At 41.4% G+C, this 18,199-nt stretch overlaps 1 protein-coding gene across 1 annotated transcript in view; it reads left to right on the top strand.

Moving 5' to 3' along the window:
• The window catches only part of LOC147751152 (adipocyte plasma membrane-associated protein-like), a 186,147-nt gene that overhangs the window by 67,292 nt on the left and 100,656 nt on the right, over positions 1-18,199 (top strand). The window contains exon 3 of the mRNA XM_086937903.1: positions 5,515-5,636. Within this exon, the coding sequence (XP_086794029.1) occupies positions 5,515-5,636 (122 nt within the window). The remainder of the gene's footprint in view (positions 1-5,514; positions 5,637-18,199) is intronic.

Below are 18,199 nucleotides of genomic sequence, written 5' to 3'. Positions count from 1 at the left end.
CACTGGTGCCACTGCACCCAGTGCTGCCTTCAGGGGTGCTGAGTTTGCAAGTTTATTTAGGTTTTAAAAGCACCTGCTGCCGCCTTCCTTCACTCCAGCAATTTCCAGCCAACAATAAAAATGTCAAGATATCTCTGGTGATTAATGTTCTTCCTAGCTACAGATCGGAGTTTTGTCTAGTGGATGAAATGGCTACTTGCTCAGAGGGTTAATGTGCCTGCTGAACAGAATGTGTACCATGCAGATCACAAAGTGCATATAATATAAATAGGTCAGTGGGTTACTGCTTTTGTCAGAGAGTTTAGTTTGTTACTTGCGGTTTATAAATTAAAATCCTGATATTAAACAGTGAATAATTAACTGCAAAGTATACATTACAGCGTTGATTAATGTTGCAACAAAGGTTCATTTGGATAGACATTTATTTGTATTATTAAAGAGAACCCTCAATTATGCTGTTTCGTTTTTAATTCTTAGTTTGTGCTTCTTCAGACCAAGCACTCAAACTATACTGTCTTCCAGTACGGTTGTCATGTGACTGCATTAGCCCTGCTGTAAAGGGTTGGGACTGCACATTGCATCCTGGCAGCACTGTCGAGAAGAGCACAACCTAATAAAGTTATTCAGAAACAAAAAGTAAATTTCGGAGGCAAATGTGAGTGAAAGCAGACTTGTTAGTATAAATTGTGGTGCAACTTCTAATACTGGGAGTTCACTACATCAATTTAGTACTGTTACACAGAATGTGCTGCTTGGCTAAACACTCACAAAGTCCCAAAGGCGAGACCTATTGGCAATGCCAATGCTTGTTTTTGTCAGGCACTGGGAAATTAAGCGATTGCCCAGAATCACAGGATGTTGAGCGCCGTTTCCAAGACTCGAATTATAGTCCAGCAGTGTAGTGAAACCGGCACAGTCTATGCACCAGTCACATTTGCATTTCTTCAAATCAGACAGGTGGTCTTAAAATTTCAACTGGCATTACACATATCTTGCATGAGTACCTTGAGGAAGTCTTGAGGGCGTGTGCTCATACTGGCATCTAGTGGCTACTAGAAGAACTGCAGTTTGTTGAAACGATCTAGCTTCACTGTTGAAGAATAATAACATTGATAGTGCAGATTATGGATTCTCCTCAGCAACTGCGACCGTGGTGCCCAAGGTTGGTTTTTCGGCGCACAGTTTGGGAACTACTGGCTTATGCAGATGATATTTTAATATATATCTTAGTGACCCAACCACCTCTATACCTGCAGTACTAAATCTTATACACAAATCCTGTTATGTTTCAGTTTACAATCTAAACGGTCATAAAAGAGAATTCTTTCCTCAAAATGTCTATTGCACACCTGATGTGTTAGACAATACCAATATCGTTTGGCAAAAAGAGAAATGAACATATTTGGGGATCCAATTTTCATACTCTCTTAGACACTCAATTAAGTTAACTCGTGACAATTTGATTACTAAAATACAGATAAAATTTTTCAGTGGTCTCCATTGTATTTGTCATGGTGGGAAAAATTTGACGCTATCAAAATGGTACTTGCGCCTTTTATGTTTTACACTTAATGTTCCCCTTGAAATTGCCTATCACATCCTTATAAAAAACGAAATAGAATTATTTTGAAATTTCTTTGGCTTCAGAAACCACCACGTGTTCGCTATATCAAACTCAAACTTTCCAAACTTAATAGGGAATTTGGTTTTCCAGATTTTTTTCAAGTACCATAAAGGTTTCATTTCAAAACACAGTTGTCTTTGGTGTCATTCTTCTAAATGGCTCCAAGTGGAAGAACATTTGGTTCTACCATTTCCTCTACCAACATTATTATCCACGGCCAGTTTTAGTAAACTTCTTAAATCCTACTATTATTGCATTTACTAAACTAATCATACATGATTTTAGACTCTACCAAATTATCTCTTATGGCATAACCTGAAAAAAAATGTAATCATACTATCACATTTTGGAATATCCTGGATAAATGCTGGTATTTTTCACCTTGAAGATATCTATAATAAAGGAGTTTTGTTTTCATTCTCTGAAGTTCAAACTCCTTTTTTGTTACGTTATGCAGAAGCCCATATGTACGATATTCTGTGTAATGCTATAGTTAATTCTTTTCCAAATACATTGCCCCAAACGCCCAACCTTGGTTAAAAAATGTGTATTAGAGCTTTTTCGGTTTCCTCACACACAGTGTATACATTTTACAAACAGACAGTATCCATGACCCTTACCTGAATTTTCTTTTTAATTACTGGAATACAGAACTTTTTACAAATTTCTCATTGGATGATTGGAGACAAATGGGGCTAACACATATATCTGGGTAGTTTCCTGTGTCTTCATTGCAAACAAATGCTTGTATTTGATATAATTGTTTAATGGACTCCTTGTAAATTATTTGAGGCTAAACTTGTTGTTGCTCCTCTTTGTTGGCATTGTAAACAAAATGAGGGGTCTTTAAAACATGTTTCATTTGAGTATAAAGTAATATTACAATTTTGGCGAAATGGCTGGGGTAGTATTGATGAAATACTTCCCATCACTGACACTCTAAAATATAACATGATCATATGTAAATCAACTGCATTATCCTCTACATTATCAAACCCTTATAAGAAACGTGTTGACCTCCTCGTCTCTATAACCATCAAATCCATCACAACTAATTGGAAATACACTGATGCTTTGTCTGTCCATACTTGGTGGTCTTGGGTTATATTTACTAGATCTGGAGCCCACCTATCTTTTAAATGAACATATATAAATGCTTCCTTGTTCCAAAAGCTCTGGAGCCTGGTTGAAGACTATATAGCTATACCCATGTATAGTATCTATTAATTACATATGCTATTTCCTAGCAATATAATTTACAGCATATGACACAGGAAATAGCTACTTTTTGTTCCTTATTCAATCACAGACATTTATATAACGCACTACTTACCCGTAGGGTCTCAAGGCGCTTGGGGGGGGGGGGGGGGGGGGGGGGGGTTCCGTCACTGCTCGAACAGCCAGGTCTTGAGCTTCTTCCTGAAGGAGAGGTGGTCTTGGGTCAGGCGCAAGTTGGTCGGGAGGGAGTTCCAGGTCTTGGAGGCCAGGTAGGAGAAGGACCTTCCTTCTGTTGTCGTTCTTTGGATGCGGGGGACGGCGGCGAGGGCGTGGCTGGCTGATCGGAGATGTCGTTTGGGAGTGTAGAAGTTGATGCAGTTGTTGAGGCAGCTCGGGCCTTGATCGTGTAGGGCTTTGTGTGCGTGGGTGAGGAGGCGGAAGGTGATTCTTTTGTTGACGGGGAGCCAATGCAGGTCTCTCAGATGTCCGGAGATCTTATTCAATATTTCTTTTCTCTTAGCTACATGACAGCTATTGATTGTAGGTATATTTCTAATGCAATAACTGTATTGTAATATTTCTGTACATTTCTGATGGTCAGCATCGTTGCTTGTCTATTCAGTGACCACATGACTCCCTTGGTGATCATCTGTAGTGCTATTGGATCAGCTTTTTTATAATGTGCAGTACCAGCATACACCTGTGTACCTGTACCCTCCAATACAACATCTGAGAAGCTCACTACTGTAATAGTGTTTCACACATATTTAAGAATGGCTAGGCCTCAAGTGGCTAATGGATTTAATATAGGTAATGTGCTGCTTGGCTCAGTGAACTGCAGGGTTTCTCTTCAGTTGAACCTCCCGCAGTACGCCACCCTTGTTACCAGCTTTGTTAGTTCACATTATAGGGGTCCTCTTCATCTGTAAGATATCATTCGTATCATGGGTCAGTCACATGAAAGATAATGTTTTCTTCATGTCCTTTGTTGTATCCTTTATTAATTGTTGACCTGTTCTATTCATCCTTGGGCCAGGACTTCTCCTGCTTTGGATGCCTAACAGACAAACAAATGAAGAAACTCCAAATAGCATAGAACCGTCTAACTCTACTCATGCTTTGACTAAAGAAACCTGATAAAATCAAGCCAATTTCTTCCCTATACACATAGCACACTTTGTTGCTCTCCAAACTACTTTTTTGAAGCAATTTCACAAAGATTGATAAAATTGTATTGTGAAGCACCGCTTAATAATGTAAAATCACTTCATGCGACAAAACATTTTCTAGATCATCCTGTAGAACATGGCCCAGAACTTTTTTTTCCTGGTTCCGGACACTATAGACTAAAGGGGCTGATTACGAGTTTAGTGGTCCATTGCACTGCCAACTAGGCGGTTGCGTGGTGTAAACTGGTCCCACCACCACAGGACTGCTGCAACCGCCGGGGAACCTTGATCCTTCGTGGGTGGAGCAGTGGTCTGGCCGCCCAGCAATATGCTGGTGGTGCTGCTGCGGCGGCTCTGCCAAGCATATCCTCAGTTACCTCACAGACACAGTTTTGGTGGTGGGCTCACTGCCATGAAAATTGTGGCGGTGAGGAAACTAAGGCGGCCCTACAGGGCCCCCTGGGGCCTGAGAGCCATGGTGATGCACAAAGGGGGGACATGGTGAGCCCCCTGTATGCATTCACCCCCCAATTCCTGCATGGCATAGAATTACCAAGCCAGGCCATGCAGGAACTTGCTTTGGGGTTCCCATTGTGGTGCCTTTCTAAGGCAGTATGGGACTGCCACAGCATAGCCTGCCAGACCAGGATAAAACTCCTAATCTGGCGGGCGATCTCAGTACGGCTTTGGCAGTGTGGCAGTGGAGCGCTGGCCGTTGTCACACCTCCAAAGTCGTAATCGGGCACTTATTCAGTGTGCCAATGCAAGACAGAAAACCAGTTGGACTGCAAACTTCCTATAACGCACTGAGCAATATTTGAGTGAGATGTGTTTCAGATTACGATCAATCCTCTGAGAAGTCATAGGGATAATTAGTGGAATCCAAACCCTCTTTTATTAAGGAACAACACATGTAAGAACAGTAGGAAACAATGGATATATTTTAAAGATTTATTTTAAAATCAAAATCTTATTCTAGTGCACATTCTAGGAACTGAAACCACAATAAAGATAAACAGAATGGTAGTAGCAATTTTTACCAAAGGCATGAACAACAAAACCTATTTCCAACTTATTTGCTGTGTAACTTTATAACAATCCCACCCACATTTTTCTACTTACTAAGCTAATCTTAGCACTAGAAGTGACACCTAAATAGAGTTTCAGAGATGGTTTTCACCTGCATACCTATTTGAACAATAAGGCTTTAAGATCTCCCATCTTTCCCTGTGTTTTTCACAAGCCTTTTTTTCAGATAGTCATGTTTATCCTCAGAGAAGCAATGTTTAGAAAGAAAAATATACTTTAAATTACCCTTCCTGTTGCCTGTCTATCTTGCAAAGGAACTTGTGTAAGTATATCTATTTCTTTATAGGACATTCCTGGCTGAAAAGGTGGACATATTATGTAATAAGTCAGACATTTCTTTGAGATGCTGTGAACAGAGCATCTGTGTGTGCAAGTCTCACCCATAATTTACCGATTTTTAATCATTCTGTGCAGATTTGAGAGGCCCCCAACTGCTCTTGTCGGGTCTTTACTGGTAAATACGAAGCTGAGCCGAGGCCAGAGACTCTTCGAAGGGCTCCTCAAAGGCCCAGAATCCTTCACTGCTGACGAAACAGGTAATTCAGAAACAGACATGGACACAAACAATGCTGATTGAAGTGTGGGCCTCTTAGCAAGGTTCCCAGAATTGAAGCCTTTAACTTGATACCGTGATGTTACCAATACCCCGGGTAATAGTAACACTGGTGGTAGTGGGGCCTGGATGAGGGCAGAGACACCTTAGTGTTACAAGTGGGACACAGAGTACCTCTTCATTTAGCCCCAAAGTTTCACCCAGATATTTACATTGCTTTCAGCAATTGAAATGTCGGGTAATTGAGACCCCCATCTGCCCAGACCCATCCTTATTAGTTCACTCAACCTATCCTGAAAGACGTAGATCCAAGTGTTATTGTGGTGAGAGGGGGTGTCCAATGCATGTCAGTGAAAAGAAACATTGCAATGGTCTTTGTGAATTGTCGCTTTTGACGTTACTGTAAAAAGACATACCGTAAATAATGGTGTATGAAGTATTCTAGACTGGTGTTGACTGTAATGTATCTTGTACATTGTTTTTATTCTTGAATAGTGATGAGGGCCTTCCTTGGGTAGTTAATCCCAGTACAGTATATCTTTGTCTGCTGGTTACACAAATATCCAAACGCCGTCTTTTTAGTGGGAAGACAAACAAAGTTCAGCAAATTAAATGTAAATGTGCTTGAAAGAATCGTTCATTTCCTCGACTGTTTTGTAGCTTGTTAATCTTCCCATCACAGATAAAGCAGATAAAACTTCTTGGTTTATGTAGTCCGCTTGAGAGTACCACTCATTTTACTCCTAGGATAACATAGAACTCATGCACAGCAAGACAGTCTTTCACATATAAGATATACCCAGCTGATGACAGCCATTGGTATGGCTGGCAGATACGCACCGTGCCAGCTGGGACTGGAAGTCCGGTACTACCCACATTTTTCATTTTTTAAAAGTGACTGCAACACGCAGTGCTAATGTTGCTCTGATTCGGCCGAAATGATGACAACACAACTGAATGTTTCATTGTGTACGGTCTCCATGTAGTCACCGATACCGAACTCAATATCCTTTCTGCACGGCCCCATTGCTGAAACAGGAGTAGTGAGTGCAGTGCAACTGATGTGTATTTAGGCTATGACCTCCTCCAGTTTTGCATCAATGGTGGTCGTGAGGAGACCAACGGTGGTCAGTCTTATTAATGATTTTGGCCATACGTCCTTCTCTGTGGAATACATTTGGTCAAGCATAGTACATACTCTTAGACTCTAAGTGGACCTTCATCTTCTACGAAATGAGCGTCTGATAGGACAACAGGTGTGTGAAATTCACATAATTTGCTGAAGCGCAGTTTTGCAAAATTATACATAGTTCTGAGAAATGCACTGTATACTCAAAACATTACTCAACTAGCCATTCAGGTAAATATTCGACTCAATAGTATAATCCTGATTTGGTTTCTGTTCTCTTGCATTCAGGAATTTACCACCCTCTGACAGGTCTGTAGTTTTGCCCTAAAAAAGGACCCAAACGGTCAAGTCAGGTAAAAAATGTACTTGGAATGTTTGTTGACCACCCATGTTAAAGGAACTCCCACTCATGTTCAAAACTCTGCCACTCTCTTTCGGATTTTTAATTTCACACTCAAAAATTACATGGACATTCGTCTCGAGTAAAATATCTGCCTAAAATGCAGTTCCCGTTAAAATATCTGAATGGTACATCCAGGGATAAAATCTCTTCCTGAAATAATTCAAGGTTGCATAATAGCATAACTTAAGTAATTTTGCATAAATTTCAATAGGCAAAATTACCAACATTAAATAAAATTTTGCCCAGACATAAAACAACTCATCCCAACACATATGCCCAGAAATGATTGAAGACATTGACAATGTGGGTTTCACTCAACATTCATGTTCTTACAGTTTTTAGCTCTTGTTCTACTGAAATTCCAAACTTAAAATCTCTTAAGTGTTGCTTCCATGGACATACTACATTCTCTTTAATTTTGCAGTCATAAACTGGCTTGTTACAACTTCTAAACAGCTGGGATGCTGGGACTTTCTCACAGAAACCTGAAAAAACGAATCCCTTGTCAATGACTACAGCAATATGAGTTTTAGATCATCTGTACTGGCCGGCCAGACAGAGATAGATCCCATGTGCAATCTTCTGTTCCTTTGATAGGGTGACCCTTACCTAGCCTTCCAACAGACAAACGACTGTTTCACAAATGATTTTTATCAGATGAAAAAGTATGACAGAACACTTGATTGTAAATAAAGGAATTCCCGATCAACCCATCAATTAAAAAGCAGGTCAACCTCAGGAGAACAAAGACCTTCTTTGAGCAGCACTCATAACCTAATATTTTACATCATAGTCACAGTCATAATTTCTTGTATAGCGCACATTTCACAAAAGTCTCAAGGCGCTTAGCAACAAACGACAACCAAGTGTAGCGGGGGGAATGGAGAAAAATTAATTGGGAAAGAGCCAGGTTTTTAAGCCTTTACGAAAAGCCTGATGATTGAAAAGAGACAGCAGATGTGCAGGTAGCTTGTTCCATAATTGGGAGGCTAAGTAAGAGAAAGCTCTACATTCCTAGGCTGTACCAGAAGGGCTTTAGTGCTAGACCTTAAGGTTCTGGAGGGTTTGTACCTGGCCTCTTTCTCAGCAAGATAAGAAGGTCCAGTCCCATGTAGAAGTTTGTGTGTGAGACTAAGGATCTTAAACTGGCTTCTTTGTCGCACTGGAAGCCAGTGCAATTGTCTAAGACCGGGCAAAGAGGGGGCCCTGGGGGGCAAACCTAGCACCAAGCGTGCGACGGCGTTTTGGAGGGTTTGTAGCTTAGTCAACAGGCCCTCATTGATGGAGGTATACATTGCATAGCCGTATTCCAGATGGCTAACAACCAGTCCTTGGACCAAAGGTTTTCTGGAAAGGGCACATTCGAGCATTATTCCCAGGTCACAAACCGCTTCTTTAGGCTCAGGGCAAGGTCCTAATTCTGAAGGCCACCAATCATGTGACCATTGTGTCTTTGCCTTGCCAAATAGCATAATTTCAGTTTTGCTGAAATTAAGCTGGAGTTTATTTTCATTCATCCATTCATCCATCATGACAAAATTGAAATTCTGAGGGCAAACATGCCAGCCTTGCTTGTTTCCATCAAGGTGCATAGCTGCTGTGCTACTATTCTTCCTAGTATTCACACCTGTCCAGGAATTGAAAGTTTCTATTAAAGTGGTTATTAACTTAAGCCTACCTGGTTAGTTCCCTCACCACAAAGCTTATAAACTTTCCCCTGGCAACCATAGCCGTTCTTCATAAATTCACACACTTGTCATCACTCGTGTCCATACCTGTGAGGCCCTGTACCAATTCTGGTCTGTGTTGGGCTTATCCTGCATTGCTAAGCCACTGAATGCAGTTGGCACTATGCAATTTTTTCTCACACCTTGGAAACAATTGCACACTCAACGACTTCCAATCAGGTTTGACCGCGCTACATGATTAAAACCATTTTCTAAAGATAAGACAAGCGTCTTATCTGCCTGAGATGGTGCCTATGTGTAAACACTCATGTAACCGGACCTCTTAAGGGCCTTCAACCAGTGGTGGCATTTTAAATGTCCAGTTTGGAAAGGCATGGTGGTAAGTGGAACAGTTCAAATACGTCATTTCTTCCAGAAAAACAACACAGTTCAAGCTAACTTGGCTAATTCCTATTGGAAACCAGACCTTCACCTGTGTCGTAGCTCATGATTTGTTTCTGTAGATAATTCCCTGTTAACACCTGCATGTCCCCTTTGGCCTATTTCACTTTACTGCATTCACTACGACATATGCAGATGACACCATGCTCCACCTCAACCTAAAAACAAAAATCTGCACATCAGTACCAAGCCACGTCTATGAATGACTGAACTAACAATTGCCTAACTTCGCCTTGCCATTTTGATTGGCCAAGTCACGGGGACCTTACAGTTGCCATACAGAAGTTGCTTGACGGAACCCTTCTTTTTGCACATCAAAACAGTAACTGGAATCCTTTCCAGCCCTTTTAGCCTAGTAAGGAGAAGGGGAGTCATACCCCAGCACAGCCATGTCACAAAATTGCTCTGATCTGCTATGTGGTTGTCTCGTCCTGGGGCTGCTCAGATTAAGACACTTAAGTTTGTAGAAAATTCTGAATCATGCATCCATTCTATATTTGGCTTTAGACGCTATAACCACATTGCTTCCACACATCAGACCATTTATTGACTGCTGATCAAAGAATGTTCACAGAGCAAGAATGTAGCGTGTAGTGCATAAACATCTGTACAAACACCCTGTGGTCTAACTCTCTCTCGTGTCGTACAGCTCTACAAACTTACCCGTCATCTACAGCTGCCACCCTTAATGCCATTTTCTTTTGCATAACTACCTAAGAATTATGCGGCTTCAGCTCTCGATTCTGCATGACTACCTAAGAGTATGCGGGTGCAGCTCTCAATTCTGTGGTACTTGCTTTATTAGAACCAAAAACGTGAAGCTGACTTGCAGAGATTTTATACAGTAATAAAGATGTCTTTTCTGGACGTCATACAAGTTGACCTGTTAAACGTACCATTGCTCTAACCCTTCATGTATAGAACTACAAACCCTTCATGGGCCAGTCAGATGTCTAAGACCTGCCCCACCATATGCACACACCCTGCAGGGCACTGTACATTTGGCAGTTCTTCCTTTAACCTTAAGGCGCTTGCCAACACTTGTCCCTAATGTACTTCTACAAGGTCTGGAGAACTATTGTCTCTTAAGCTGCCTGCCAGAGTCCATGGCTGGTGTAGTCGCAAGCCATTTCACTCTCTTGTCTTCAAGTTCTTTACCATTTGTTTTCTCCGAAGCACTTTAAAGCTTCTGAAAAGCATCGTTCAGGGCTTAATAATAAAAACATAATTAAATAAACCAATATAGTTGGGCAGTCATGAGGCCTGTAAAGATAAATATGTATGACAGCAGTGGCACTTCCCTTTATTTGAAACACCATAAAAATGTTTGGCCAAGAATACACTTCTGTAGGCTACAATTTATATAGTTAGTTATTTATTTATTTAAAAGTTTTGTAACGGGCTAGTTAGTAACCATTCAGTTACTTCAGAGCACAGAAAACTTTGTGGCGCTGCCCAGTCTAAGGCGGCCTAAGGAGCAAGCCCAATCAGTTTGGACTGGTCTCTAAGGCAATCTGACAGTGCCAGAAGGGCTGGATTGACAAATCAAGGTGTTTTCCCTGCTGCGATTTAGGATTATAAATTATATTCCCACTGTGAGCTGTACTTGCGTGTTGGGAGGACACATTGTCTGACTGCAGAGTCTAGGCAGGCTGTTCTCAAACTCTCTCTCTGGAAGTCACTGTAGCTCTGCGGGAGCGCAGGTTTGATATACATGCGAGGAGGCTTTATGTATTTACGAATAGACTGAGTTTTATTGTCCGGAGTAACAAATGTTCGTGAGTCAAAATGGTGTTCTTCAGGTTCCTCTTCTAATGGTGGTATTGAGGGCGATGTTTCTTGCTCCTCTTCTTCGGAGTCTAAGGGATCTCCCCGGAGGCTCATAAAAGAGGAAAAGAAGGAGCCGTCAGAACACACGTTCCGGTGTATGTCAGTGAGGTTAACCTGTCACCACGCTATGAAGTGGTAAAAATAAAACAGAATGTTCTCTGTAGGGCAGGTGGGCCGTGACAAGGGAAATATAGTGCCTAGGGAGGTGACTTGGTGAAGGGGAAAGGAAAAGGAATGCAAACAAAATGACAACCAAAGTAAGATTCTCTATGAGGAACTACGTTCATATTACTGCCACACAATGAACACTTGTTCGTTTATATGACTACTTGAAAAGAAAAAGGCACCTTGGACCTCTTTACATCTATTTGGGTCATGTTGCAATCCATACATGAGGGAAAGTTACCAGCGTTTCTTGTGACACCCTGCCCGATATTGACGAGTGCCCTGCCTATCACTTTACATCAAATATCAACTTTCACAACCCCCCTAGTTCTCTATCCGCCTCCCTTGTTCCTCCCTCCACTTCCCGTGGGACGCTCTCACTCACCGGCTCTGCCGCAACTCTCCAGAGTTGCGGCCACTCTACGGCATCCTCCGGAGGACTTAACCACTCCTCGCACCAATGCTCGTCCGGTTCCGCGTCCACGGCGTCTCCTCTCCTCGGTTCCTCTTCACTGGCTTCTCCGCAGGGTTTCTTCTCTTCCACCTTTCCTTCCGACATCTTCACTCCTGGTCGCTCGCTATGAGACTGAACGCCTTCTTCCTCATGGTCTTCTTCTTTCATTGGGCTGGGCCAAGCACTTCCTGGGTTATGACCGCCCACTTCCGGGTTCCTGCCGAGGGCTCTCTGTGAAGAGACAGGAGAGCAGCATGGATTTGGTCTTTTCACTGGATCCGGCGTTTTCCGACTGCAATACGACCCATGAATATAACGGGGAACCTCTGCCCATGGGGATATACCGGTGAGTCCCTCCTCACATCCCTTTCCCTTGCTGTCCTTCTACTTGAGGTCAGTTCTTGGGAAACCTGGATAAGTAGTCCACATTTCCTTGTTCACTTCCTTTTCTGTGTTTGGTTCAGAATTGGTAAGGTTGCAAGGAAAGAAACCATCTAAGTACTCTCTCATTGTGGCCCTTATTCCTGGCTAACCATTCAAGAGGGGCATGGTCAGTATACAAAGTAAATTCTCTACCTTCAAGATAGTACCTTAAGGAATCTATAGCCCATTTGATAGCTAAGGCTTCTTTCTCTATAGTGGCGTCGTTTTTTTCTCTTGGGAAAAGCTTGCGACTAATGTACAGTATGGGTTTTTCTCCTTGAGGTGTTTCCTGAGATAAGACTGCCCCTAATCCCTGGTCCGAAGCATCTGTTTGTAAGATAAAAGGGAGGGAATAGTCTGGACTGGTTAACACTGTGTCAGAAGTTAAAGTCGCTTTTAAGGACTCAAAGGCCCGTACCACTTCTGGGGAAGGTTGGTTGAGAATCTCCTCTGTCTTACAGTTTTTCTGTAGTAAGTTTGTTGAAGGGGCTGCTAACTGTGAGAACCGAGGAATGAACCAACGGTAATACCCAAGCAATCCCAGGAAAGCTCGTAGGTCCTTTATAGAGCGGGGTAAGGGAATTTGAGATATGGCAGTTAGTTTGTAGGCTTGTGGTCTAATAACCCCCTCTCCTAGCAAATAGCCCAAATACCGGACAGTTTGTGCAGCTAAATGGCTTTTAGCAGGGTTTATCTCCAAACCGAATTGCTCTAGGGTCTGTATCACATTGGAAAGATGACAAAGGTGTTGTTCCCATGTATCGCTATAGATGATTGTCATCTATATATGCACCTGCATATTTCTCATGAGGCTGTAGTATTACATTTATTGCCCTCTGAAAAGTTGCTGGTGCCCATTGCAAACCAAAGGGTAAATCTTTAAATTGGTACAACCCATCAAGTGTAGAAAATGCCGTCTTTTCTCTATCCTCTTTTCTGAGGGGTATCTGCCAATAACCCTTGCATAAATCTAGGGTACTAATGTATTTGGCCCAACCTATTTTTTCAACCATTTCATCTACCCTGGGTAGGGGATGTATTTCTAACTCTGAGATTTTATTGTCCTCTCTGAAGTCGATGCAAAAACGCACCGACCCGTCTGGCTTAGGTACAAGAACGGTCAGTGAATTCCACTCACTTATAGAGGGTTCAATTAAATCCATTTGTGGCATCTTCTGGACTTCCTCTCATGGTTTGTGTACGGGCCTCTGGAATAAGATAGGGTCTTGGGCATATCCGTTTTCCCGGAGGTGTTTTTATCGCATGTTCCATAAATGTCGTACTACCAGGAGAGGGTGAAGACGTATCCTGTAGGGGTTGTAAAACATGTGACAGTTTACCTCGTAGGGAAAGAGGTAGGTCTGGGTCCACACATTGGTCGAATAAGGCCAGCGGTGTCTCTGCCATACTTACAGTTACCAGGACAGGACCCTCCCATTTTTTTAATAAGTTAATGTGGTATACCTGGGAGATATGTGTAACCGGATCTATTTTGATGCAGTAGGTTACAGGAGTAACCCATTCGACTAGTGTATATGGACCCTATCACTGTCCTAGCAACTTATGATCTGATGAACCCATCATAAGCAATACGGACTCCCTTACTTGGAAGGTTCTCTCTTTAGTTCCTTTATTGTACTGTCTCTTTTGCGCTACCTTAGCTCCCTCAAGGTTATTCCGAACAATAGGCCTTATCTGTCCCAAGTGTGTACGTAGATTAGATACATACTCCGTGATGGGTTTAGAATCATGTGGTTCAGTTTCCCATCTTTCTTGGGCCATTTCTAAACAGGTGCATGGTTTATGGCCATACAGCAACTCAAAGGGTGAGTATCCTGTGCTCTTCTGTTCTTTGCACCTAATAGCGAATAGGGCCAAGAGTAACATGTCTTCCCATTTCCTGGACTCTAGAGCTAGAAGTTTCTTTAGTGTGGTCTTTATGGTTGCATTATACCTTTCGACTAATCCATCCGTCTGTGGATGATAAGCAGACGTCCGGAATTGTTTAACTCCTAACTGGGCACACACCTGTTTCATTAACCGGGATACAAAGGGTGTCCCTTGATCGGTCAGGATCTCCTTTGGGAATCCTACCCTTGAAAAAACAGTGATCATAGCTTTAGCTATGTTTGATGCATTAGGCCTGCATAGGGGTATGGCTTCTGGAAAACGTGTGATGTAATCCACCATAACTAGAACGTATCTACATCCACTGCGGGAAGGCAATAAAGGCCCTATTATGTCCATACCTATTCTACGGAAAGGCTCTTCTATAATAGGGAGGGGTTGTAGAGGCACTCTACGTGGGTGGTATCTACAATTTCGTTGACACACTGGACAGTATTTCTTCACCTGTTGATATATCCCAGGCCAGTAAAAGTGTTCCATGATTTGTTTCTCTGTCTTCTCAGCCCCAAAATGTCCCCCTAATAAGTGGCTGTGGGCTAAATACCTTCCAAAGAAGAGTTTCCCAGATAAACCAGAAAGAACTGGGTATAAACCGAAAAAAGGGAGGGTTCCTTTCTGTGTTATTCAGTTAATTGTTTGACCATTTGGCACATCGCAGATAAATCCCATCAATTATTCAACATGACATGAAGAATTATTCAAACTCTATAGTTTCCTCCTAACTCTCAAATGTATTTTTAGAAAATAACCTGAATGACAGTTTTATTCAAAACACAATTAAAAACAATGTTAAAAACAGTGTGCAGTCAAGTGCTCAGTTCAATCTCTACACATTTCTAGCATGAATTATATATCGTCCATTGCAAGTATTACACACATTTAATATAAAACAACAAGAATTAATACAATTTTATACAATTTCATACAAATACAAATCACATGGAGTCCTTATCTCAATGTGATTTGTAAATCGATAACACCCTTTCGTTGAAAACACAGATCACAGGTCTCACGGGCACCTGTTTTGGTCTGTTAAAAATGATGCGTAAATTCCTTCCTCTGCTCCCTTTAGCCCACAGGAAGTTGACAGTACAGGCTCTGATTTGTTCCAGGCTTGATTATTCAAATGTCCTCTACCTGGGTTTGCCGGATTACCTCCTGCATAAACTCCAGGTAGTACAAAATTCTGCGGCAAGGGCTATTTTTGGCCTACCCCGGCAAGCTAGATCATCAGAGTTGCTTTCCTCCCTTCACTGGCTTCCTATCAAGAAGCGAATTACATTCAAAGCTCTCACATTGGCCCATAAGGCACTCCATTTGGTAGGGGCCTCGTACATTCAGAAACGGCTCTCTCTCTACAAACCCACCAGATCTCTCCGATCTGAATGTCTTGGCCTGGCAACGGTGCCTCCCTGTAGGAAAGTCAGGATAGGTGGAAGTTCCTTTAAACATCTCGCCCCCAAACTATGGAACTCCCTTCCCGTTGATCTTCGCCGCACCTCCAATCTGTTTGCCTTTAGAAAGGCCTTGAAAACTTGGCTCTACAATCAGTAATCTGTTATGTTTCTGTTTTTTCATCTCCTTTTTTCAGCTATGGGTCAGAAAGCGCCGGGACACTCCTTGGAGTAGCCGTGCGCTATATAAGTCACCCATTAACATAACATAACATAACATTATGTCGACGCGTTTCGGTGCTTGAGTTTAGATAGAATAAACACCTTCCTCAGGACTGAACTTTAATAACAACCAGGTATCTTTTTTCTAAAACACAAATACACACAGTTAGTATCAAATTTACTAGATGAGAGTGAGTCCCTATTCTTACATGTCATGTTATTGCCTGCATATATCATGTCTTTTTACATTGACCGATATTGATTTCTTACTTTTTATTGCTTGTTAGTTATTCTATTCGTGGAGTACTGGACCAATAACTCTACTTTTGGGTCCTCTTCGTGGGTGTATTTCATGTACCTTGACCACGGTACCTATAAGGTTAGTGAACGTCTGGTCAAAAAGAGGTAAAGAAAGATTTTTTTCTAGTTCTTAAATTGGCCAAAAAGTTAGGTTTTTGTTAAAACCAAGTACTTTGTTATTCTTACTTACTTAATCTTTGGAGTTGCGGTCATAACTTATTCAAAATGTCTTCCATCATTCTCACCGTGTCTTGTTGGGGTATGTTTGTATATAGGGATTCTATATCCAAATAGTGGCTTGTATGTTTGGAAGACATTTTGAAAGATGAGGATGGAAATCTGACAGAGCATAACACCTTCATTATTGAATGTATTGAAATCATTTTGAGAAACAATATTTTTCTCTTTAAAAGAGATTATTATTGTCAGACTAAGGATACCAGTATGGGAGCTACATGTGCTCCCAGCCTGGCATGCCTCTATGTCGGTAAATTTGAAGATCGACATAAATGAGATCTGCCCATTTTTTGAAAACATAAAACAATGGTCGAGATTTATTGACGATGTTTTGTTTATTTGGGATGGCCCCGAAGAAGAACTAAACAGTTTTTTGGAATGGTTAAACTGTGGGGACCCAAATTTAAAATTCACCGGCAACAAAAGTCAGGAATCAGTTGATTTCCTAGATATTAAAATTAAAGAGGAAGAGGGTAAGCTAAGTGTAGAACTATATGTAAAACCATCAGACAGAAACACCTTACTACACCATACAAGTTACCACCCAAGGTGTCAACGTGATGGGATCCCATTTAGACAGTTCCTTAGGATTAGACGTAATTGTAGCGATAGAAGTACGTTTGAGATCCACGCTGAGACTCTGAAACAGAAATTAATACCGCGCGGATACCCCAAAAGATTAATAAAGGAGTCCTACAAACGAGCCAAGTACTTTAATCGTGAATGTTTGTTTGAGCCGAAAGATGTTACCAAAAAATCCAAACCAGATCTAGTAATGGTATCAGACTACAATGGATTTAGTTATAAAGTTAAGAATCTGATCAATAAAAACTGGGCGCTACTTAACAAAACAGGCCTAATCCGATTAGAGAACACCATCTATGCATACAGATGCAACAGAACTATCAGAAACCAACTTGTACAAACTTACAGAGAATCCAAGGCAGGACATCAGAAAAGCATAACAGGGAACGGAGCCATTAGAGGTAACTCACCCTGTGGGACTTGTACACATTGTAAAAACATCATAAAGTCAGACAAGGTGGAAATTAAGGGCATCACTCATTCGATGAATGACCACGTTAATTGTAGGACAAGTAACGTTGTGTACCTACTGATCTGTCCCTGCCAAAAATGCTACATAGGGGAGACTGGGCGCGAAATGCGCCAACGTCTAACAGAACATCGCTCGGCACTCAAAAATCATAAAAAGTATGCCCCTCTAGTCGAGCATTGGATTTCTGAGAAACACAAAGAGGATGACATTAAATGGTTTATCCTTGAAAAAATGAAACCATCAGTTTGAGGAGGTGACATTGGCAAAAAACGTAAACAAAGGGAACAGTTCTTTATGTCAAAATTTAAAAGCTATTACCTAGGACTGAATGGAAGGGAAGAATGGGAGAGGATGGTCAGATAATAGCCATGATCTTAAGAACGATAACAGCAGCCAAACATTATTTAGAGCCTTTGTGAATGATATTCTGCATATGAAGATATTTAGCCATATGGATATAGTGTGCATTACTGTTATATAGAGAACAATTGGAAAATCTTTCTACAACACTGTAAATCATTGAGCATCATATATGGCTATAAGGTGTTATAACTTGACTGACAACACTGTAAATCACTGAGCATCATATGGGGGTATAATGTGTTGATACTCGACTGACAACATACTTAAAGAATTTTTCTTTTATAATGATTTTTCTATTTACAATGAGGTATAAGGTTTTGTTTGGCCCATATAAATTGACATCTCCCTTACACTGAAAAGGAGCTATGTGATGCTGAATGATACTAAAAGCAATATCTGTGAATAATCTAAGTATCATAATTACTGTCATCTAGGCAGAATATGTATTAGAATGGTGCAATGACAACAAACTTGTTTCTTCCAGTTTACGGTCACTCACTGCGTTGCACGGTATGAGTATGTAACCAAGCAA

The sequence above is a fragment of the Lissotriton vulgaris genome, chromosome 1_1, assembly GCF_964263255.1.
Source record: "Lissotriton vulgaris chromosome 1_1, aLisVul1.2, whole genome shotgun sequence".
NCBI classification, from domain to species: Eukaryota; Metazoa; Chordata; class Amphibia; order Caudata; family Salamandridae; genus Lissotriton; species Lissotriton vulgaris.
This window is presented reverse-complemented; position numbering and strand designations above follow the sequence as displayed.